Source organism: Xiphophorus couchianus, chromosome 19, assembly GCF_001444195.1.
Source record: "Xiphophorus couchianus chromosome 19, X_couchianus-1.0, whole genome shotgun sequence".
Taxonomy (NCBI): domain Eukaryota; kingdom Metazoa; phylum Chordata; class Actinopteri; order Cyprinodontiformes; family Poeciliidae; genus Xiphophorus; species Xiphophorus couchianus.
In genome coordinates, this window is record NC_040246.1 from 7,892,651 (window position 1) to 7,917,837 (window position 25,187).

At 38.5% G+C, this 25,187-nt stretch overlaps 2 protein-coding genes across 4 annotated transcripts; both read right to left on the reverse strand.

Annotated features, from left to right (window-relative positions):
- Positions 1-203: 203 nt before the first annotated feature.
- On the reverse strand, positions 204-24,678 carry LOC114134012 (alpha-(1,3)-fucosyltransferase 9-like). Of its 3 annotated transcripts, XM_028000198.1 has the most exons (4): positions 23,215-24,678; positions 18,386-18,471; positions 2,854-3,016; positions 204-2,653 (listed from the first exon to the last, which is right to left on the reverse strand). In XM_028000198.1, exons 3-4 carry the CDS (start codon positions 2,864-2,866, stop codon positions 1,566-1,568), a joined length of 1,101 nt encoding a protein of 366 aa, XP_027855999.1. In that variant the 5' UTR covers positions 2,867-3,016; positions 18,386-18,471; positions 23,215-24,678; the 3' UTR covers positions 204-1,565. The 3 variants fall into 3 exon arrangements, with proteins under 3 accessions (XP_027855999.1, XP_027855998.1, XP_027855997.1); XM_028000197.1 differs by lacking the exon at positions 23,215-24,678 and having other exon boundaries at positions 18,386-19,748; XM_028000196.1 differs by lacking the exons at positions 18,386-18,471; positions 23,215-24,678 and adding an exon at positions 7,692-8,349.
- On the reverse strand, positions 15,374-17,692 carry LOC114134013 (alpha-(1,3)-fucosyltransferase 9-like). The gene is made up of 2 exons (XM_028000199.1): positions 17,624-17,692; positions 15,374-17,423 (listed from the first exon to the last, which is right to left on the reverse strand). Exons 1-2 carry the CDS (start codon positions 17,634-17,636, stop codon positions 16,336-16,338), a joined length of 1,101 nt encoding a protein of 366 aa, XP_027856000.1. The 5' UTR covers positions 17,637-17,692; the 3' UTR covers positions 15,374-16,335.
- Positions 24,679-25,187: the final 509 nt, after the last annotated feature.

A 25,187-nucleotide genomic window follows, 5' to 3' on the forward strand; every position in this document is an offset into this window, starting at 1 on the left:
AACTCTGATTATTACAATATCACTCGATACAGCTGGCTTTTTGTTTCTGTATACAAACAAAATCTGTTCGGTGAAGGTTGTTGACATTTGCTGCGATTCGGTACTACATAAATAAACTCAATTGAACTGAATTGTCCTGTGTATGTAAAAATCTGGTTTCAACTCAGTTTTACATGTTAATGTTTGCTTTAAAAGGACCAGACTCAAGTTTGCTCATTTACCCATACCTTTATTCACTTCATTTTCCCATTCACATACACATACACGGTTAGAGCACATCTAACAATATACAAAACCCACAAAAGGTAGAAAAAATACAGTATATTTTCCCTGAATTTCCAAACACACTGACGACACTTTGTTTTTATACAGGAAGAACTGTAAACAAAAGTTTATGTTGGACCGGCCAAAATCTGTAGCTCATTTTGGCACAAGTTCCTCAATAAGGTAATGAAAGCAGACTGCCATCTGTATTTTATACAAAACATACCTCATGCTCTGGCGCTACTAGCAATGCCTGTGGTTTGTTTTTCCACTAAAGTGTATCTCAGTTTTTACCTAAAACCTCTTAATTGTATAAAGAATCACCAACAAAGTTACATCCCAGCTCCATTTGCTTTCCACACTCTTATAATAACATTTGAATATTAAAAATATATACATCACAATTTATTTCTTGAAAAATCCAGTCGCATCTTCATCACACAGGATAAGGACCGGACCCTTGTAGAAAAGAAGTGCATCTTCTAACCAAACAATGATATTGTGTTAAGTTCTGCCCACTGCTGGGATCTTCAGTTTCAATTCAGGTAAATATTTCTCGCATCACAGAGATGTTAGAAACACTTTGGTGCATGTTTTACCTGATCTGCTTTCTCTGTCAGTTATGATGTTAACTTTTAATTCAAATGTAAATTAAAATGCTGAAAGAACACCCTTTACTAAACAATATTTTAAGTATAAAGAAGGATTTTGAGAGGCTTTTCAACTTTTCATGTACTGCTGGACAATGGATTAATCTATATATTAATCTATATTTAGGGATTTACTATTGATCAATTCTAGACTAGTGAAAGTTTTTTTATTACCTTAAAGGTATCAGATATCTTAGAATTGCTGGTTTTTGCCTTGTGGTTACAAAAAGCAATGTCGTTCACATATGAGGAAACAAATTTGAGCAAATAATGAGACTATCTAAGGACTATGTAAACAAAATCCCATTCACTTATCATTGATTGATTGATCAGTTAACAATCCAGCTCTCCTTATCACAAAATGTGCACAATTATGAAAGTGGCTTCAATATTTCTTCACACACTGAACAGAGACATATCTCCTGCATTAGAGATGCAAATCTGACTTAAAAACATGTAAAAATATAATCTAAAGAAAGTACAAACATTGTTCCCAAAAATAAAAAATTACCTTCACCTTTAACTTTACATTCCTTTTCACTTTTGCTTACTTGCATTCTTTATGCAAATGTTCCATTAAATTATCAGTTTGACTTTTCTCTGAGTGCTGAGTACCACTTTATAAAGAGGTGATGAGTGCTGCATAGTCCATCAGCCCCAGAACCATTTATTAAGGTTATTAAATGCTTTGTATTCGTTCTTATGTCTCAGGTAATCACAGGCCTTACATGTGAGCTCTGCCCAGAACTTGACTATATTTACTTTAAAGTGCCGTCTCCATTTAAAGTACCCAAGGTACAGTTCTTCGTTCTTGTCCAGAAGAAGCAGATAGTCAGCCAGCTCTTTGGGTGTCTTAAAATCATCCACATGGATAAAAGCATCTCTTGGAACAAAGATCTCATAGTTTTCTCTGGTTGGGCCGAGAACCACTGGCACTGTGCCCAGAGAGAGGGGGTTGTATAGTTTTTCAGTGATGTAGTCCTCGTGGACTGAGTTCTCAAAGGCCAAATAAAACTTACAACTGGACACAATAGGGTTGTAATCTTTGTCAGCGATGTGTTTGTTAAAGGCACGTCCAAACGTTTGTATGTTAATATGGTTTTTAAACTCATTGTAATATTTTGCCCTCACGTGATTAGGGCTCCAGTTGCTGACGATCCAGCAGACCAGTTTGTCTTTGCTTGGTGGTACAAAGTCCTCCACAGTATTTGCTGTTACAAGAAACCCATAAGGCATTTTTATGTCGGAATCTCGACGGTAACTGAGAGTCAGATTAAACAAGTTATTAAGCCCAGGAAGTCGGGCTGTATGCCTCGGCGACTCCCAGTTCATCCAGATCCATTTCTGGAACCAAGGCCTCTGTGATTTCGGCAAGTTGGACAAGTCCCCAGCAATGTCTCTGTGATGGATGACGACCCCGTCCGATTTGTTGTAGAACTTTCTGTCTACTGTGATGAAGCAGCCCTCGATGTTGAAGGCAGAGCTGCAGACGTTCATTTCATAGGTTTGACCAAAGGGCCACATCCAAAGAAGAACTATAGTCATGTTTTTGTAATTGGTTTCAGAATAAACATGAGGGATGTTCTTTGTGCAATCTGATGACTGTAATAGATGGTTTAACAAAGGGGAGGATGGTTTATAGTACATGAAAAAGGCAGTCACAATACATCCAAGAATAAAAACACTGAGCAGAACCAGTCTGAGGATTTTGTGAAAAGATTTTGATGGTTTGCTCTGTCCTAAGAAGGGCACAGAAACAAGAAAAAACATGAAAATTATTAATTGTCAATATTCCTCAATTTATTCTTGATTACTGCAGGTTCTTAAACAAAATAATTCATTTTTAACATAACTAAAAAAATCAGCTGCATTCAATATGTACCCTATTTTCACATAAATTCAAAAAAGAAAAGCTTCTTTAATCACTTTGCATACAGACCTGTTAGCTCCATGTCTAGATCCAAACAAACTATGAATCTGTGCTATTCCAACAAATCTGTTGGCCAGCACTCAGAGACGCTCCGTTGGTTTTAAAGTCAAGAAAATGTGTCCTTGATGATCTGCGTTGATCTTAAATCTGCAGGTCTTCTTAATGATGTGACCTTCATGTGAGCATGGAAACAGAAAACAGAAAATAACAGATTTAGCACATTTGATTTATTTTTTATTTATTTGTGATGGCCGTTCTAAAATATTTATTTAGTTTTCTTCAAGCCCTTTGGTTGTATGTTTAGGGTAAATGTTGTTTTATCCCATTTGCGCCAGAACCAATGTCCTTTCCAACCAATGTTGGTACAGGACACGTTGTCTTAGCAGCTTCAGCCTGCATCTTCACAAGATCTTTGGCTTTTGTTCTTTTGCCAATCTGCCCATCTTTCCGACCAAATACATCATCTCATTCATCTGGATCATTTCTGGGTCACACTGCTCCTTCCTGATTAGCTCTGTGATGGTTTGACATTCCTATCATGTCCATACTTGCACAAAATTATTTGAGCGTTTCTCTTACTGATATCTTGCTGACGTCAGTAAGATATCAGCCAAGCCAGCTATGTGTAGCACAGTTTTCTTATGTTATGCAAGAAAACTGTTTGAGGTTCACCTCCAATTAACTCAAAGGTGTCGGTTAACCCATGAAAAGTACATGACTGTTAGGTTAATTGGACTTGTGTGTACCCTGCCTCTCGTCCTTGGACCACTGGAGAAAGACACTAGCTCCCTCTTGACCCTGTCATGGCAAGTGGGTCTGATGGTTGGACCTTGTTCATTACCAAATTCATAGCATGCCAGAGCCATTAATCCTGGGTTAAACTATGAAAATCAGTTTCCCAGCATCACCTGAACAGGGTAATTGATTTTTATTTCAGGTATTTATCTGAAACCGCTGCTTAATTATGTAGTCATAAAAAATCCACACGCAATGCCTAACTGGTTTAACTGCACTAGTTTAACACAGTACTATAGTATCTTATTTTTTTTCCTAGTTACTTGTTAGTTGTATATTGTTTTAATCTAATTTAGACTTCATGGCTCACTGATTATAATGCTACAACTTTTCCTATTCTTAGGACAGTTTGCACAATAATGTGCCATAACATTTGATACACTAAAAAACATACACTTGAGATGTTTCACATCTAAATGTGGCATTCATGCTGTCTTCAATCTGAACTCAAATTATTATTATTATTATTATTATTATTATTATTATTATTATTATTATTATTATTATTATATTGTGTTGTTGGTGGAGATTTCCAGCCTAACAACATCTGTAAAAGGTGCAAATGCACTTCCTTGCTGTTTTACAAAAAATAGAAAGAATCTTCTAGTGAATTTTCATCTTTCCTTCTTTACCTCCAATTGCAGACAGGAAAGAAGGAAGGAACAAATCTATTGGTGACTGCTTGGAGAGCGGCTGTGTCTGTCTGAATCTTTATGGCAACATCCTCATCACAATTCAAGCTCAAGACAATACGGATCAAGATGTGGGCCTACCTGATTGGAAACTGCTTTATTATTATATTTATTTCCTTGACCCTACATGAGCAAAACTATCATTAGATACAAAAATATGTCTTACATTATACTTAAAAGCAGCTATTATTCTACTATAACTCACTTGTTATCCGTACCTACAATGACAAAGAAAGATGTACATAGTAAAGGTAAAACTCTGTTTGTCTCCAGCGCATGCTCAAACAACACGCTCAATTCAACATTAATGACTTCTTGTCTTCACAATTATGTCTTTTCATTTGCCAGGACGGTTAGACTGCACAAACCTGAGAGATAGCAGGTGTGGTCGGAGGAAGCAGCAGTCATGAGCTAACAGGTGGAATGCTGCTGGACTGCAGCTGAAACTTGAACTGGATTTGTTTTAGATCATCTAACACTGATAAAACAGCCACCTGTCAGAAAGCTCATTATCACCCCTTGTTTTGCTCTATTGAATAGAGCACAATGTTGGTTGCCCAATAACTCAAATCTTACACATTCACTCACTACTAGGATGAAGAAGGGTGGGGAAGAGGTGTAACAAGAATGATATCTATTGGAAATTTGGTGTTTTGAAGATTTTTTTTATTCTTTTTGTTTAAGATATTACACAGAAGAACCAATGATCATACGGTTCATCAATTTAGGCAGAAAACTGTCTACAATTGCTCAAATTTTTAAGTAGTGCTACAAGGCAGGTTGGGGATGCTTTTATGTTTAGCACCATTCATGAACAGAGAAACTGAAAATGTAAAAAAATTTAAACGACTGATTTCCAAAAAATTATGACAACGCGCCACTGATACAGTTACCGTTCAGGTACCAAAATGTTAGCAATGGAAAAGACCTGAAAAGATTACAATTGTTCACATTAACGTTTTTGCTTTTCAATAGATCATTATTTTAAGTGCAGTAACATAAAAACAAACTGTATTAAGGAACAATAAGATGAAAGTTACGTTTACTTGTAAATACTAAACTTGGTCAGTTTCCATTTTGCAGCCAGGACACGACAAAACATCCTCTGGCAATTTACGCCTCACAATTTGTGTTTTGACACAGCTAAATTATTATTATGCTTTAAAAATGTTTTTTAAGCTGAAAAATAGTTTTATCATCAAACTCACTGACCTATTCCCTCAACTAAATTAATGAAGTCGAATCTTCCAAAAGCAAAACATTAAAAAGAACAAAGGACAAATAAGAATAAAGACCATAAACAATAAAATGATGCAATGCTGTCACATGAACTGCAAGTGTAAAAATGATAGCTGTTTTTTAAAGGAATTTAAAATGAGGCCAAAATTTGTTTTCAATTAATTAAAATTAATTTGCACAAAAATATTTCATGGAATACTGACACAAAGTACATAAAACATGTAACACTAACCCCAGAAATAAAGAGGGAGAAAGTAAACATGATGAAAAGAAACTGAGGACATCAAGTAGAAATAATTTGAAGACAGAAATTAAAAGAATAAAGACTGGAAGGACAAAACGTTGAAACAATGGATCAGGCACAAGGTCTGAAAGCACATATTTCGTGACAAAATAGTAGGACAAGTATCTGATTTGAGAGTCAGATTGAACAAGTTATTAATCCCGGTTAGTCGGCCTGAATTTGACGGCGACTCCAAGTTCATCCAGATCCATTTCTGGAAAGGAGGCCTCTGTGATCATTTATCCAGCTGGTGGATGGCTTATGATCTATCAGAAAGGCAGTCACCAAACATCCAAGGATAAAAATACTGAATAAAATCTGTCTGAGGATTTTGTGAAAAGTTCCAGATGATTTGCTTTGTCCTGAGAAGGGCACAGAAACAAGAAAAGCCATGATGAATAAATACATTTCAACATTAGTCAGCTAACTGTAATTATAGTGACTGATTGTTGTTTTATTGGTCTTTGAGGCCAATTGTAAAACAGGTTCCCTGAATGGGCATCCTGCCAAGGACACCAACTCTAATATTTTGGATTCATTTTGAACAGTGACACTTCCTCATTGACTTTGTGTTGTTTGCAGCAGAAAGAACACATGATGCATGACTTCTTCCTGCTGAAGTCAGGGCTTGAGGGATCAAGAAACTCCTTGTTCAAAGGGTCTTGTCGACATTCGATCACTTCATCTGGAGAAACGTTACAAAATTTTAACATTTTGGTTGAAGTGGAGCTTATAATTCCAGTCTTCTGTGTGGCAAGCAGCAGAGCACGGACTCAGCCACCAGAACAACATCAAACCAGCCATGTGGAGTTATCTGTCTGAGGAAGAAGTCCAAAACCTCGTGCAACGGTCGTTGCAACAATCCCACTTGAGACTTTTAATTGCACAATTTAGGTCCATGCAGACCAGGAGGAAGTTCTGAGAAAAGCATGCAAACTGTTACTACTTTAAGAGCAGTTCTGACTATTGTTTTGTCAGAAACAGACACCCTCTTGTTCACGCTCTCACACCCTCCCCTTTTCTGTTCGCTTCGCTACAGTTGTTTCTTCACCACAGAACCTGGTATGAATGCTCAGGCTAGTTAGCATGGCCACCGATAGCAGCAGACAAACTGTAATCCTGAAATGGTAAATTGTTTCTCCACCATTAGCACATTGAGACGGGCTAATCAGACCCTCCTCCTGACACAGCAACAGCTTTAATATGGATATTTTTAATTTATTTTTTTTATAAATGTCACAGCTTTAAACCCAAGCCCACATGTTTTAATGATCAACTTAAACCCCAGACATTATATAAATAATTTATTCTGTTTCGTACATATTTTTCCTCTGGCACTGATCCAAAAGATGTTCTTTAATTTAATCACAAAGGAACAACAGACCCTGTTCAACAGGTTTGACTGGACTGAGTTTACCGTACAAGAATCTGCTCTGCTTTCAGTTTTTGTTAAACTTCGTAAATATGACTTTTGTAATTTACTCATCTATGATGGACACTAAATCCAAAACAGCTAACTGCATTTTTATTTTCACTTTTATTAAGTAAACCCATATACTTGCTAATGTTTCAGCATCTATAAAGTGCTTAATTATCAACATAGTCAAATTATTTACCATAGAAAGCAAGTTATCCACAACTGATTAACACATGTAAGTCGGTTCACACGTAAATATTGACATCCTTTGCAGCTATGTATGATGGAGACACTCAGTGCAACAGCTTCAAGCTTAGAAAAAAACATAAGCATCTACTGCAGTTCTGCCTTGTTTTAGGAAACACGAAAAGAAGATACATATATTTTGTAGGATTTTGAAGCTGTGACATTTTTCTCTTACCTTTAATGGAAAGTCAAGGAAGATCAAGGTAGCTTCTCAGAGAGTTGTCTGGACTTATGATGACACACCAAATGTTGGAGGAACAGGAAGGACAATGTCATTTCTGTTTGATTTCCATGAAACATCCTCCTCACTGTCCACACAGCACCTTACACGAATACAAGGGTGGAGCTACCTGATGTAAATTTTCCTTCATATTTGCATTGTATTTATTAACACCTTGAAACAGAAAACAGAAAATTAAACAGTAAATTAAATAAAGCCACCTGTAAAGTCGTATGTTTTTGGGGTGATTTTTTTCTATACAGAAGATTATTTATTCACTTTATTTATTTAAAGAAGAAATTTGGCATCATACTGTTCGTATAGTATAATAATATTACTACACCTGTTCTACTTTAATGCACAACAAAAAAGTTGTTTTCTGTTTGTCAAGATACTTCACCTGATGACAAAGATATTTGCAGCCTTTTCTCAGTTAAAGTTAACTTCAGCTTGTTTCCAGTGCATTATAAGACACCAGATGTGAATATAGTTATCCATAAATTATTGTGTATCTTTACAAATACTGGTTTTACTCCTCATTAAACAAAAGTGTTGAACTGCACAAACCTGTAGCCAGTATGAAAGTAAACAGATTTGTCTCCTGAGCCTGTTTCTGTGAATTGAAGAGGATTTCAGATCAGGTTGGGTGAGTGCTGTACCAACAGCCATGAGATGAGATAAGAACTGGTTGGGTGAGTGTTGTCCTAGCAGCCATGAGATGAGATATGAACTGGTTGGGTGAGTGTTGTCCTAGCAGCCATGAGATGAGATATGAACTGGTTGGTGCAAGGTCGTGGGTTAGGCTTCATGGGTCACCAGCCATGAAGAAGTAAGTTAACGAAATGCTACGGTTCATGGGATAACTTAAACTTATAAAGAGAGTTATTAGACCTGTCTTATTTTCTGTTTATTTTTCTGAAGACATACTGACATTTAGCATTTGGATATGATTTGGAGCATTTTTGATGTTATGTTTTCATTTTACCCCAACAACTGGTTTTGATTCTTACAATTTTTCCCCTTATGCAAAGCTCTTCGTCGTGAAGTTAACAAGTTTCTCTGTCGTATCATCGAGGGCAGGAAATTCATTTGTCTGTTCATTATTCCTTTATATTTCACAGAAAAGGGTGTGCTTGAAATGAATGAATGTTGATGTAGTTCAAGATTTGGTTTAGATTTCTATAATTTAGGTTCAGAAACAGTCACTACAGTCAGTTAGCATTCCTGAATGAGAATGTCTAGACAATATCTAAATAGTCTATTGGCATTTCTAATTGCAAGATAACTACTCTTTCTATTTAGCCAGAGAGGCTCACAGGGAAAATACACAAAAACAGAAAGTAAAGTCTATTCAAATGACCGGTTTTCATGTCAACCAGGTGTGTTTTCAGATGTGTGGGTGTGTATAGTTGTGTGTATCTGTCTGCCTGTATTGTGCTTCTTCTTTCAGCCATTGCAGACATATAACGAGTTCCAGCAGCATTTCATCTGACCTCAGCAAAGCAACTTTAAAACGCAGACAGAAGAGACTACAGATTGTCAGTTCTTTCTCCACTGTACTGCAGTAAACTGGCTCATTCTGAAACTTAATTCATTTAGAAATAATTCCGCACTTTTTCCTTTATATGGGTAAATCTGTCTAGCAGTCCTGATGTTCTTGCAGGGATCCTTCCAGAGGACAGTGGAAGGAACATTTCGTGGATGCTGTAGGTGTTGTCATTCAGGATGGAGGAGACTCTGTCCCTGCATCTGGTGGTGTAGATATCTGCTATGGATGGCAAGTTGGTCCTCTGTGCCAAATTAACCAAGCACTGCACAGCCTTCTTCTTTGGAATTGTGCAGCCTCCGTACTACACAGTGAGACATAACAGTCTCCACCATACAGCTACTGTGAAAGTCTTGAGATATCCGTGTTCAAACCTAAACTCCTCAGCTTCCTCAGAGAATAACTGCTGATGTTCTTTCTTGGTAACAGCAGTTTCAGTGTCATGCTGGCATGACGGAACAATTACAACTTGCCCGATAGCAACTAAGTCCTGGAAAGCTTTCCATTTTTTTGAGAAGTGTGGTCCATGCCAGTTTGCAAGCTCTACTTATGGCAAAATTACACTTTGCATAAGCCTAAGATATGCTCCAAACAAGGAGATGGAAATCCCCATTTTGCATTTCTTTTGCGTCATTTTAATAGTTAGCTCAACATTCACACTACAACTGAATGGAAACATGGGTAGTGTGCGCAAGCTACAAGCCTACAAACCTCATCTATGCCCCATTTTCACTAAGTGATTGTTAGAATTATTATGTTTTGTCATCTTTCTTACATTAGCAGTTTTATATTACTAGTTGTTTTATATTTTAAGGTTTAGTGTTCTCACCCCAGAGAAGAGGAACTTGTTAAACTGTGTGTAAGACATAACTAACCTTTCCATGTTTTCACAGGTGCTTCTTTAGGGGACCTTCCTGAGATACTCCTTAGTTGCTTCTAATTGTCTGTGTGTAGAATTTAGTTTCTGTTTCCCTTCCTTGTTATGAGGGTAGCCAACCTTCTTGTTAAGATCACTTTCCCACTTCACATTCACTCCCTTTCTCTGCTAATAAAAAGAAAGGTTCGGCAGCAAAATGGCAGAACACATGGTAAACATCTTGGAGATGTGTTTTGCTATGTTTTCTCCTTGTCTTGATTGAAAACCAAAACGTTGTCTGTGGTTCTCCTTTTATGTAGGTTGAGAAAATGCCTATCATCTTGGTGCCGTGGCCCGGATCTCAACATACCTGTTCGCTGACTGACGAAGAACGACGCGCTGAAAATTGTGCACAGCCAGAGTCAACAGGACTTGGAAACAAACTCCCGGAAAGTAACTTCTTCATTGGGCCAGCGCCCTATGTCCGACTTTGTCTTCCAACGGCGGACTGACGAGATCCGACCGGAGAAGACAAACCGACAGAAACGTGAGTTTAAAAAGCGCTATTAATTGGGTTAAAGTCCCTAAAATTATAGGAAACAAATAGGTATTTTTACTCTTTTTTTCACCTTTAATAGAAAGAAAGTAACTATCTAAAGGCAGATAGTAGGTATTTTTCTCTTTTTTCCTCACCTACAGAAAGAAACTATCTAAAAGGTAGATTGTGGGTATTTTTACTTTTTTTCTCACCTTTAATAGAAAGAAAGTAATGATCTAAAGGCAGATAGTAGGTGTTTTTACCCTTTTTTTCACCTTTAATAGAAAGAAAGTAACTACCGGAAGATAGTGGTGTTTTTACTCTTTTTTTTCTCACCTAAAGAAAGAAAGTAAATATATAAGAGAGGAGCAGGTTTGAGTCTCCCCCCCTTGGAACTGGCAAGAAATTTATGTGTGTGTGCATAGTGCTTAATTCTCTGGGAGTAAAACTTTCTGTCATTGGAATTACAATCCAAAGTAAAAAAAAAACAACAAAAAAACGGTCAAACTTAGTTTGACCTACAAGCCTGTTCTTAAGCACTCACTTAGAGCATTTTCTTTGAAGAAAAAGCACAAAATACCTACATTAAGCTAAATCACAGAGTACTATAATAATGGGAAATAAGAGTTTTTGTAATTCCTCACTTGCTGAGGAATTACTTCCTTGGCCTAGCAGTTATATTTATAACCTAAAATATATATACTGTGTATGTATATATATATATATTTTTTTTATCCGTTTATCCGTTTATCCGTGCGATAAACAGCTATGCCCTGCCAGTAATCAGATACCCTGCTGGAATAATTAGCTGGCCAAAGGAGGAGATAAAAGCCACGGATATTAAGACTAGAAAACTACTAACAATGCATGGAGGGTTCCATCCCAAATCCAGCACCCTGAGACTGTACACGAGATGCAAGGAAGGAGGCAGAGGACTAGTGAGTGTGAGAACCACAGTCCAGGACGAAACAACTAAGATCCATAAATACATCAGGGACAAAGCCTCAACAGACAATGTGCTCAGTGAATGTCTCAGACAACAGGGAACGGAGGTTGAGGTGCCAGAGATACCATCATGGGAGGACAAGCCCCTACATGGGATGTACCACCAGCAAATAACCCAAGTGGCTGATATCAGTAAATCCTACCAATGGCTGGAAAAAGCTGGACTCAAGGACAGCACAGAGGCCCTCATCTTGGCCACCCAGGAACAGGCCCTAAACACCAGAGCAATAGAGGCCCAGATATACCACACCAGACAAGACCCAAGGTGCAGGTTGTGCAAGGAGGCCCCTGAGACAGTCCAGCATATAACAGCAGGGTGCAAGATACTGGCAGGGAAAGCGTACATGGAACGACATAACCAAGTTGCAGGCATAGTGTACAAAAACATCTGTGCAGAATATGGACTGGAAACCCCGAGATCAAAGTGGGAAACACCCCCAAAGGTGGCGGAGAATGCCAGAGCTAAGATCCTGTGGGACTTCCAGATCCAGACAGACAAAATGGTAATGGCGAACCAACCAGACATTGTCGTAGTGGATAAACAACAGAGGATAGCCGTTGTGGTAGATGTAGCAATACCAAGCGACTGCAACATCAGGAAAAAGGAGCACGAGAAACTAGAGAAATACCAGGGCCTCAGGGAGGAACTGGAGAGGGCCTGGAAGGTGAAGACCACAGTGGTGCCTGTGGTCATCGGGGCCCTCGGGGCAGTCACCCCCAAACTGGACCAATGGCTACAACAGATCCCAGGAACAACATCAGACATCTCAGTCCAGAAATGTGCAGTCCTTGGCATAGCCAAGATACTGCGCAGAACCCTCAAGCTCCCAGGCCTCTGGTAGAGGACCCGAGCTCAGAGGATAAGAACCACCCGCGGTGGGTGAGAAGGGAATTTTTTTTATATATACACTGCTCAAAAAAATAAAGGGAACACTCAAATAACACATCCTAGATCTGAATGAAAGAAATATTCTCATTGAATACTTTGTTCTGTACAAAGTTGAATGTGCTGACAACAAAATCACACAAAAATCATCAATGGAAATCAAATTTATTAACCAATGGAGGCCTGGATTTGGAGCCACACACAAAATTAAAGTGAAATAACACTACACACTGATCCAACTTTAATGTAATGTCCTTAAAACAAGTCAAAATGAGGCTCAGTATTGTGTGTGGCCTCCACGTGCCTGTATGACCTCCCTACAACGCCTGGGCATGCTCCTGGTGAGGTGGCGGATGGTCTCCTGAGGGATCTCCTCCCAGACCTGGACTAAAGCATCCGCCAACTCCTGGACAGTCTGTGGTGCAACGTGACGTTGGTGGATGGAGCGAGACATGATGTCCCAGATGTGCTCAATCGGATTCAGGTCTGGGGAACGGGCTGGCCAGTCCATAGCTTCAATGCCTTCATCTTGCAGGAACTGCTGACACACTCCAGCCACATGAGGTCTAGCATTGTCCTGCATTAGGAGGAACCCAGGGCCAACCGCACCAGCATATGGTCTCACAAGGGGTCTGAGGATCTCATCTCGGTACCTAATGGCAGTCAGGCTACCTCTGGTGAGCACATGGAGAGCTGTGCGGTCCTCCAAAGAAATGCCACCCCACACCATTACTGACCCACTGCCAAACCGGTCATGCTGAAGGATGTTGCAGGCAGCAGACCGCTCTCCACGGCGTCTCCAGACTCTGTCACGTCTGTCACATGTGCTCAGTGTGAACCTGCTTTCATCTGTGAAGAGCACAAGGCGCCAGTGGCGAATTTGCCAATCCTGGTGTTCTCTGGCAAATGCCAAGCGTCCTGCACGGTGTTGGGCTGTGAGCACAACCCCCATCTGTGGACGTCGGGCCCTCATACCATCCTCATGGAGTCGGTTTCTAACCGTTTGTGCAGACACATGCACATTTGTGGCCTGCTGGAGGTCATTTTGCAGGGCTCTGGCAGTGCTCCTCCAGTTCCTTCTCGCACAAAGGCGGAGGTAGCGGTCCTGCTGCTGGGTTGTTGCCCTCCTACGGCCTCCTCCACGTCTCCTGGTGTACTGGCCTGTCTCCTGGTAGCGCCTCCAGCCTCTGGACACTACGCTGACAGACACAGCAAACCTTCTTGCCACAGCTCGCATTGATGTGCCATCCTGGATGAGCTGCACTACCTGAGCCACTTGTGTGGGTTGTGGAGTCCGTCTCATGCTACCACGAGTGTGAAAGCACCACCAACATTCAAAACTGACCAAAACATCAGCCAGACAGCATAGGTACTGAGAAGTGGTCTGTGGTCCCAATAGCAGAACCACTCCTTTATTGAGTGTGTCTTGCTAATTGCCAAAAATTTCCACCTGTTGTCTATTCCATTTGCAAAAAAGAAGGTGAAATTGATTGTCAATCAGTGTTGCTTCCTAAGTGGACAGTTTGATTTCACAGAAGTTTGATTGTGGTTTGAAACATGGTCCTGAAAAACCGTGTTAGATTTTCTCACAGCCTCTCAAGGAGGTGTCTGCAAGATCATAGGTTCAGTGTGCTGCACATTCGTCTGTGAAAAAAACAGGAACTGGTGGAACTATTCATGATGCCCTGCATGAATTGGAAGAACTTAAGGACTATGTGGATAGTGCAACTCAGGGGTCACACCCTTTTGACTTTGTTCCTTGGCTCACCTCTGGACACTGGTGGCAGATTGGAACATCCATCTTGACTGTACTGATCCTATTCTGTCTTTTCACAACCTGCATCATTCCATGTCTTCATAGAATGATGCTAAAGACATTTAACACTGCCATGATCAGCTATCAGATGGTCAGGGTAACCTCTGACACAGATGAGGATTCTGTTTCCCTTCTTGTTATCAGGGTAGCCCCTCTTCTTGTTAAGAACACTCTCCCACTTCTCATTCACTCCCTTTCTCTGAAAGAAAAGTTCTGCAGCAGAATGGCAGAACGCATGGTAAACACCTTGGAGAAGTGTTTTGCTATGTTTTCTCCTTTTGCAAAAGACTTGATTGAAAACAAAAACGTTGTCTGTAGTCCTCTTTTTATGTAGGTCGAGAAAATGCCTATCAGTGATATGGCATAGGGTCAGTGTGGTTTGGTATGATATCTTATGGTCCGACGTATTCAGCAGAACATTTCCACTGCCAGCTGGACTCTCAGTGGACAGGTGGGATTACACCCAAACACATACCGTTGTATCACATTAGTGCGACAACAAATCTGCACTGTGTTGTGTGACACCAGTGGCTTCACACTCCTGATATCACACATAAACTATACCGTACCATTATCCTATGGACCCACAACAAATGGGGGCCCAGGAATGGTGGAGTATGGGTTGGTTTTATCGGAAACAGACAAAATAGCGTACCGAATAGCACCAACCTGTACTGCTCAGTGGAAAGTAGGAATTATTTACACCAACTCTGTCAGCAGGAATGGGACACAATTCTAGCAAACTACTGTGAGAAGCTTATTGAAAGGCACTCAAACCACTTGAAACAAAATGGCAAGATTCTAAGAAATAAATGGACCAAATATTCTTCTGCTTCATAAAACAAACTAAACCAACATGTTTCTCAATTTTCTGGCATTTAGCAAATAGAAATAGTTTTTCTGACTGGTTTAAAATAGGACAGGTCTAGTTTGTTTCACTTTCTGTGTCTTATTTTACAGTTTGTGTAAATATTTGGTTCTAGTATAACATTAGGTCACACCATTCAGGTTTATTCAGTTACCGTACACATATATTTATTCTCTAAATTATACTAGTAGACATCTATAGTTAGAACACATTTGGCAAAATACAATGATTTGGCAAAAAACTTGTTCTGACTCACTAAATGTCTCAGTAAACTGGCAGATTTTTTTTTTTAAATTTCAGTAGAAACCACACATAAGAGATTTAACCCCATTCATAGTACAATATGTTTTTGATCTCCATACCTACAAATTAACAAAATAATTCCCTATTTGTACAAAAAATACAAGAGTACAAAAGAGATGGAAGAGTGAAGGGAAAAAGGAAAGAAAAGGAGGACTTAGAATACAAGAAGTAAAAAAAAAAGATTTACATAAACACGGAAGTGTTGAAGGATAGAATGAGACAAGAAGTTAAGCAGAAAAAATAAGGTAAGAAGAGAGGAAGGTAAGATAGTCTCCATACTATTAACATATTTTTTTCATTCATGTCAAGACTTGGACAATGCTGAAAATTATGGTTGTTCAGGCTGCAAGGGAACCTTCTAAATAAAATCCAATTCACATAATTTTTTTCTGGGTACCGACTACAGAAACCAAGCTCTTAATGACATGCCCGCTGAAAGTAATTACTACTACGATCATTGATCATTCTTCACAAAATGTAAAGAGAAGCATCCTTTAGATCTGCAGTGCAAATGTAAACGTCAAAGAATGTTTAAAGACATCTACAGATTTCCAAAATTATTCACAACAGTGTTAAACTACCTTCACATTTGATTTCAGTGCTCTGCATAGGTGACATCTTCACAATCACAAATGAGATGGTATTTCAAAAAGGCCTGAATTAAATATTACATCTAAATTTTTAACTTAATGTTTGTCTCACCAAGTAATTGTTTTTTTTTCTGTGTGCTGAGTCCCACCTTATAGAGGTGATGAGTTCTGCATAGTCCATCTAAGCACCATCAGCCCCAGTACCACTTGTTAAGGTTATTGAATGACCTGTATTCTTTGTGTTGTCTCAGGTAATCACAGGCCTTACATGTGTGCTCTGCCCAGAAATGGGCTCTGTTTACTTTAAAGTGCCGTCTCCATTTAAAGTACCCTTGGTACAGTCCTTCGTTCTTGTCCAGAAGAAGCAGATAGTCAGCCAGCTCTTTGGGTGACTTAAAATCATCCACATGGATAAAAGTATCTCTTGGAACAAAGATCTCATAGGTTTCTCTGGTTGGGCCAAGAACCACTGGCACTGTGCCCACAGAGAGGGGGATGTATAGTTTTTCAGTGATGTAGTCCTTGTGGATTGAGTTCTCAAAGGACAAATAAAACTTACAACTGGCTATAGTAGGGATGTAATCTTTGTCAGCAATGTAGTTCTTAAAGGCACGTCCATACGTTTGAATTTTAATATGGTTTCTCAACTCATTGTAATATTTTGACCTCACGTGATTAGGGCTCCAGTTGCTGACGATCCAGCAGACCAGTTTGTCTTTGCTTGGTGGTACAAAGTCCTCCACAGTATCTGCTGCTACAAAAGACCCATAAGGCACTTGGATGTCGGAATCTCGACGGTAATTGAGAGTCAGATTAAACAAGTTACTAATCCCAGGAAGCTGGACTGAATGCGACGGCGACTCAAAGTTCATCCAGATCCATTTCTGGAAAGGAGGCCTCTGTGATTTTGGCAAGTTGGACAGGTCCCCAGCAATGTCTCTGTGATGGATGACGACCCCGTCCGATTTGTTGTAGAACTTTCTGTCTGCTGTGATGAAGCAGCCCTCGATGTTGAAGGCAGAGCTGCAGATGTTCATTTCACAGGTTTGACCAAAGGGCCACAGCCAAACAAGAACTATAGTCATGTTTTTGTAATTGGTTTCAGAATAAACATGCTGGATGTTCTTTGTGGAATCTGATGACTGTAATAGATGGTTTAACAAAGGGGAGGATGGTTTATAGTACATGATCAAGGCAGTCACAATACATCCAAGAATAAAAACACTGAGCAGAACCAGTCTGAGGATTTTCTGAAAAGATTTTGATGGTTTGCTCTGTCCTAAGAAGGGCATAGAAACAAGAAAAAACATGAAAATTATTAATTGTCAATATTCCTCAATTTATTCTTGATTACTGCAGGTTCTTAAACAAAATAATTCATTTTTAACATAACTAAAAAAATCAGCTGCATTCAATATGTACCCTATTTTCACATAAATTCAAAAAAGAAAAGCTTCTTTAATCACTTTGCATACAGACCTGTTAGCTCCATGTCTAGATCCAAACAAACTATGAATCTGTGCTATTCCAACAAATCTGTTGGCCAGCACTCAGTCAAGAAAATGTGTTCTTGATGATCTGCGTTGATCTTAAATCTGCAGGTCTTCTTAATGATGTGACCTTCAGGTGAGCATGGAAACAGAAAACAGAAAATAACAGATTTAGCACATTTTATTTAAAATAAAATGTATCTCTGTATGTATACAGAGATACAGTTCTGGTTTGATGTTTACACACACTCATCATTAGTGTAAATGTATCAGTTTTCTGCCCTCTTATGATGCATTTGAGTCAACATATCTCAAGGTCAACATTTGACATGCAGTCTCAGATACAATACAATATTTAGATCAATATCCTCTTGTCTGTTTGTGGAGTTGAATATTAGGGTGTGTAGTTTAGGAACCTCAAGGTCACATCTTTTTTTTTTTCCAATAATGTCATTCTGTTTGAGTCTACAGTTTTGCTGTGTGTGAAGCAGTCAGATTTTTCTCCTCTCAATCTGATGATATGGCTCTCACTGCACACAATTGTTCAGGACAGCATTAAAGTACCGTATTATGTGACTTCTATACGCTACAAAGTTGACATCATGAATATCAAAAGTATATATATTTTTTTGTTCTGTGCCTGTTTAAATATTATCACTTCAGTTCTTCAGTATCAAGTTTACACAAGATTGCTTTCTAAAGATTCTCACATCCTGTGGGATATTTTGATTTACACAAGTGGTTTCTGCACCTGCGACAGACTGGCGACCCGTCCAGGGTGACTCCGCCTCTTGCCCAGAACGTTAGCTTGAGAGGAACCAGCACCTCTCGACCCCACTAGGGACAAAGGTGTTAGAAAATGGATGGATGGATGGATGGATGGTTTCTGCACCATCAGCACTCTTATTCGCTAAGCAGCACCATGAAAACATGTAGGTAAAGATGTTCTGCATACACATCCCTGATCATGCAGGCCTGCATTTGCACCTTAGCAAAGTTTACTGCTGCTATATTAACCAGACTAGGATTTTATAAAAATCCTGTCTTGTTCGCCATTTCTTATCTTTATAATCATAGCAAGGCTTTTTCTTTGACATTAACACTTAAACTTAGTTTTCAGGTCATATTTTAGATGCTAAAAGCTTCTGTTCATCCTCAATAACAAATAGTTGAAACCAAAAGTTTACATAGACCTAACACAGACACATACGACTTTTTAGATAAGACCTTTCTGTCTTTCTATTTTAAGTTAGACAGAAAGACATAACATATTTCTATTTGCTAAATGCCACAACAATGAGAGAAGGGATATATCAAAGCTTTTATTAATGTCTTCAAAACCAGAGGTTTACACACATTTCCTTTGTATTTATTAGCAATGTCTTTGAGTTGTAAGACTTGGGGCAAATGTTTAGGATTTCCTTCCTCTAGCTTCTCACAATAGTTTGCTGGATTTGTAGCATATTCCTCCTAACAGAAACGGCATAATTGAGCCAGGTTGGTAGGTCACCTCGCTGTCATACACATTTTCAGATCTTCCCCCAAATTCTCTTCAGGATTGAGATCAAGGGTTTGTGATGGCCGTTCTAAAACATTTATTTAGTTTTCTTCAAGCCCTTTGGTTGTATGTTTAGGGTAAATGTTGTTTTATCCCATTTGCGCCAGAACCAATGTCCTTTCCAACCAATGTTGGTACAGGACACGTTGTCTTAGCAGCTTCAGCCTGCGTCTTCACAAGATCTTTGGCTTTTGTTCTTTTGCCAATCTGCCCATCTTTCTGACCAAAATACATCATCTCATTCATCTGGATCATTTCTGGGTCACACTGCTCCTTCCTGATTAGCTCTGTGATGGTTTGACATTCCTATCATGTCCATACTTGCACAAAATTATTTGAGCGTTTTTCTTACTGATATCTTGCTGACGTCAGTAAGATATCAGCCAAGCCAGCTATGTGTAGCACAGTTTTCTTATGTTATGCAAGAAAACTGTTTGAGGTTCACCCCCAATTAACTCAAAGGTGTCGGTTAACCCATGAAAAGTACATGACTGTTAGGTTAATTGGACTTGTGTGTACCCTGCCTCTCGTCCTTGGATCACTGGAGAAAGACACTAGCTCCCTCTTGACCCTGTCATGGCAAGTGGGTCTGATGGTTGGACCTTGTTCATTACCAAATTCATAGCATGCCAGAGCCATTAATCCTGGGTCCTCCTATGAAAATTAGTTTCCCAGCATCACCTGAACAGGGTAATTGCTTTTTGTTTCTGGTATTTATCTGAAACCGCTGCTTAATTATGTAGTCATAAAAAATCCACACGCAATGCCTAACTGGTTTAACTGCACTAGTTTAACACAGTACTATAGTATCTTATTTTTTTTCCTAGTTACTTGTTAGTTGTATATTGTTTTAATCTAATTTAGACTTCATGGCTCACTGATTATAATGCTACAACTTTTCCTATTCTTAGGACAGTTTGCACAATAATGTGCCATAACATTTGATACACTAAAAAACATACACTTGAGATGTTTCACATCTAAATGTGGCATTCATGCTGTCTTCAATCTGAACTCAAATTATTATTATTATTATTATTATTATTATTATATTGTGTTGTTGGTGGAGATTTCCAGCCTAACAACATCTGTAAAAGGTGCAAATGCTCTTCCTTGCTGTTTTCCAAAAATAGAAAGAATCTTCTAGTGAATTTTCATCTTTCCTTCTTTACCTCCAATTGCAGACAAGGAATAAGGAAGGAACACATCTATTGGTGACTGCTTGGAGAGCGGCTGTGTCTGTCTGAATCTTTATGGCAACATCCTCATCACAATTCAAGCTCAAGACAATACGGATCAAGATGTGGGCCTACCTGATTGGAAACTGCTTTATTATTATATTTATTTTCTTGACCCTACATGAGCAAAACTATCATTAGATACAAAAATATGTCTTACATTATACTTAAAAGCAGCTATTATTCTACTATAACTCACTTGTTATCCATACCTACAATGACAAAGAAAGATGTACATAGTAAAGGTAAAACTCTGTTTGTCTCCAGCGCATGCTCAAACAACACGCTCAATTCAGCATTAATGACTTCTTGTCTTCACAATTATGTCTTTTCATTTGCCAGGACGGTTAGACTGCACAAACCTGAGAGATAGCAGGTGTGGTCGGAGGAAGCAGCAGTCATGAGCTAACAGGTGGAATGCTGCTGGACTGCATTATATTTCATTATATATCATTATATTTTTTTCCTTGATTCAAAATTGTTCACATTCGCCTTTTAGCTTTTCAATAGATCATCATCATAGATCATCATGGCAATTTACGCCTCACAATTTGTGTTTTGACACAGCTAAATTATTATTATGCTTTATAAATGTTTTTTAAGTTGAAAAATTGTTTTATCATCAAACTCACTGACCTATTCCCTCAACTAGATTAATGAAGTCTAATCTTCCAAAAGCAAAACATTAAAAAGAACAAAGGACAAATAAGAATTAAGACCATAAACAATAAAATGATGCAATGCTGTCACATGAACTGCAAGTGTAAAAATGATAGCCGTTTTTTTAAGGAATTTAAAATGAGGCCAAAATTTGTTTTCAATTAATTAAAATTAATTTGCACAAAAATATTTCATGGAATACTGACACAAAGTACATAAAACATGTAACACTAACCCCAGAAATAAAGAGGGAGAAAGTAAACATGATGAAAAGAAACTGAGGACATCAAGTAGAAATAATTTGAAGACAGAAATTAAAAGAATAAAGACTGGAAGGACAAAACGTTGAAACAATGGATCAGGCACAAGGTCTGAAAGCACATATTTCGTGACAAAATAGTAGGACAAGTATCTGATTTGAGAGTCAGATTGAACAAGTTATTAATCCCGGTTAGTCGGCCTGAATTTGACGGCGACTCCAAGTTCATCCAGATCCATTTCTGGAAAGGAGGCCTCTGTGATCATTTATCCAGCTGGTGGATGGCTTATGATCTATCAGAAAGGCAGTCACCAAACATCCAAGGATAAAAATACTGAATAAAATCTGTCTGAGGATTTTGTGAAAAGTTCCAGATGATTTGCTTTGTCCTGAGAAGGGCACAGAAACAAGAAAAGCCATGATGAATGAATACCTTTCAACATTAGTCAGCTAACTGTAATTATAGTGACTGATTGTTGTTTTATTGGTCTTTGAGGCCAATTGTAAAACAGGTTCCCTGAATGGGCATCCTGCCAAGGACACCAACTCTAATATTTTGGATTCATTTTGAACAGTGACACTTCCTCATTGACTTTGTGTTGTTTGCAGCAGAAAGAACACATGATGCATGACTTCTTCCTGCTGAAGTCAGGGCTTGAGGGATCAAGAAACTCCTTGTTCAAAGGGTCTTGTCGACATTCGATCACTTCATCTGGAGAAACGTTACAAAATTTTAACATTTTGGTTGAAGTGGAGCTTATAATTCCAGTCTTCTGTGTGGCAAGCAGCAGAGCACGGACTCAGCCACCAGAACAACATCAAACCAGCCATGTGGAGTTATCTGTCTGAGGAAGAAGTCCAAAACCTCGTGCAACGGTCGTTGCAACAATCCCACTTGAGACTTTTAATTGCACAATTTAGGTCCATGCAGACCAGGAGGAAGTTCTGAGAAAAGCATGCAAACTGTTACTACTTTAAGAGCAGTTCTGACTATTGTTTTGTCAGAAACAGACACCCTCTTGTTCACGCTCTCACACCCTCCCCTTTTCTGTTCGCTTCGCTACAGTTGTTTCTTCACCACAGAACCTGGTATGAATGCTCAGGCTAGTTAGCATGGCCACCGATAGCAGCAGACAAACTGTAATCCTGAAATGGTAAATTGTTTCTCCACCATTAGCACATTGAGACGGGCTAATCAGACCCTCCTCCTGACACAGCAACAGCTTTAATATGGATATTTTTAATTTATTTTTTTTATAAATGTCACAGCTTTAAACCCAAGCCCACATGTTTTAATGATCAACTTAAACCCCAGACATTATATAAATAATTTATTCTGTTTTGTACATATTTTTCCTCTGGCACTGATCCAAAAGATGTTCTTTAATTTAATCACAAAGGAACAACAGACCCTGTTCAACAGGTTTGACTGGACTGAGTTTACCGTACAAGAATCTGCTCTGCTTTCAGTTTTTGTTAAACTTCGTAAATATGACTTTTGTAATTTACTCATTTATGATGGACACTTAATCCAAAACAGCTAACTGCATTTTTATTTTCACTTTTATTAAGTAAACCCATATACTTGCTAATGTTTCAGCATCTATAAAGTGCTTAATTATCAACATAGTCAAATTATTTACCATAGAAAGCAAGTTATCCACAACTGATTAACACATGTAAGTCGGTTCACACGTAAATATTGACATCCTTTGCAGCTATGTATGATGGAGACACTCAGTGCAACAGCTTCAAGCTTAGAAAAAAACATAAGCATCTACTGCAGTTCTGCCTTGTTTTAGGAAACACGAAAAGAAGATACATATATTTTGTAGGATTTTGAAGCTGTGACATTTTTCTCTTACCTTTAATGGAAAGTCAAGGAAGATCAAGGTAGCTTCTCAGAGAGTTGTCTGGACTTATGATGACACACCAAATGTTGGAGGAACAGGAAGGACAATGTCATTTCTGTTTGATTTCCATGAAACATCCTCCTCACTGTCCACACAGCACCTTACACGAATACAAGGGTGGAGCTACCTGATGTAAATTTTCCTTCATATTTGCATTGTATTTATTAACACCTTGAAACAGAAAACAGAAAATTAAACAGTAAATTAAATAAAGCCACCTGTAAAGTCGTATGTTTTTGGGGTGATTTTTTTCTATACAGAAGATTATTTATTCACTTTATTTATTTAAAGAAGAAATTTGGCATCATACTGTTCGTATAGTATAATAATATTACTACACCTGTTCTACTTTAATGCACAACAAAAAAGTTGTTTTCTGTTTGTCAAGATACTTCACCTGATGACAAAGATATTTGCAGCCTTTTCTCAGTTAAAGTTAACTTCAGCTTGTTTCCAGTGCATTATAAGACACCAGATGTGAATATAGTTATCCATAAATTATTGTGTATCTTTACAAATACTGGTTTTACTCCTCATTAAACAAAAGTGTTGAACTGCACAAACCTGTAGCCAGTATGAAAGTAAACAGATTTGTCTCCTGAGCCTGTTTCTGTGAATTGAAGAGGATTTCAGATCAGGTTGGGTGAGTGCTGTACCAACAGCCATGAGATGAGATAAGAACTGGTTGGGTGAGTGTTGTCCTAGCAGCCATGAGATGAGATATGAACTGGTTGGGTGAGTGTTGTCCTAGCAGCCATGAGATGAGATATGAACTGGTTGGTGCAAGGTCGTGGGTTAGGCTTCATGGGTCACCAGCCATGAAGAAGTAAGTTAACGAAATGCTACGGTTCATGGGATAACTTAAACTTTAAAAGAGAGTTATTAGACCTGTCTTATTTTCTGTTTATTTTTCTGAAGACATACTGACATTCAGCATTTGGATATGATTTGGAGCATTTTTGATGTTATGTTTTCATTTTACCCCAACAACTGGTTTTGATTCTTATAATTTTTCCCCTTATGCAAAGCTCTTCGTCGTGAAGTTAACAAGTTTCTCTGTCGTATCATCGAGGGCAGGAAATTCATTTGTCTGTTCATTATTCCTTTATATTTCACAGAAAAGGGTGTGCTTGAAATGAATGAATGTTGATGTAGTTCAAGATTTGGTTTAGATTTCTATAATTTAGGATCAGAAACAGTCACTACAGTCAGTTAGCATTCCTGAATGAGAATGTCTAGACAATATCTAAATAGTCTATTGGCATTTCTAATTGCAAGATAACTACTCTTTCTATTTAGCCAGAGAGGCTCACAGGGAAAATACGCAAAAACAGAAAGTAAAGTCTATTCAAATGACCAGTTTTCATGTCAACCAGGGGTGTTTTCAGGTGTGTGGGTGTGTATAGTTGTGTGTATCTGTTTTGCTATGTTTTCTCCTTTTGCAAAAGACTTGGTTGAAAACCAAAACGTTGTCTGTGGTTTTCTTTTTATGTTGGTTGAGAAACTGCCTATCATCTTGGTGCCTTGATCCGGATCTCAACATACCCGTTTGCTGACAGACGAAGAACGACGTGATGAAAATCGTGCACGGCCAGAGTCAACAGGACTTGGAAACAAAGTCCCAGGAAGTAACTTCTTCCTTTGGTCAGCGCCCTATGTCCGACTTTGTCTGACAACGGCAGATTGACGAGATCCAACCGGACAAGACAAAGTTGAAAAAGCGCTATTAATTGGGTTAAAGTCCCTAAAATTATGGGTATATAATTAAAATAGGTATTTTTACTCTTTTTTTCACCTTTAATAGAAAGAAAGTAACTATCTAAAGGCAGATAGTAGGTGTTTTTACTCTGTTTTTCTCGTCTAAAAAAAGAAATTAAATATCCAAGAGAGGAGCGGGTTTGAGTCCCCACCTCCCCCTTGGAGCC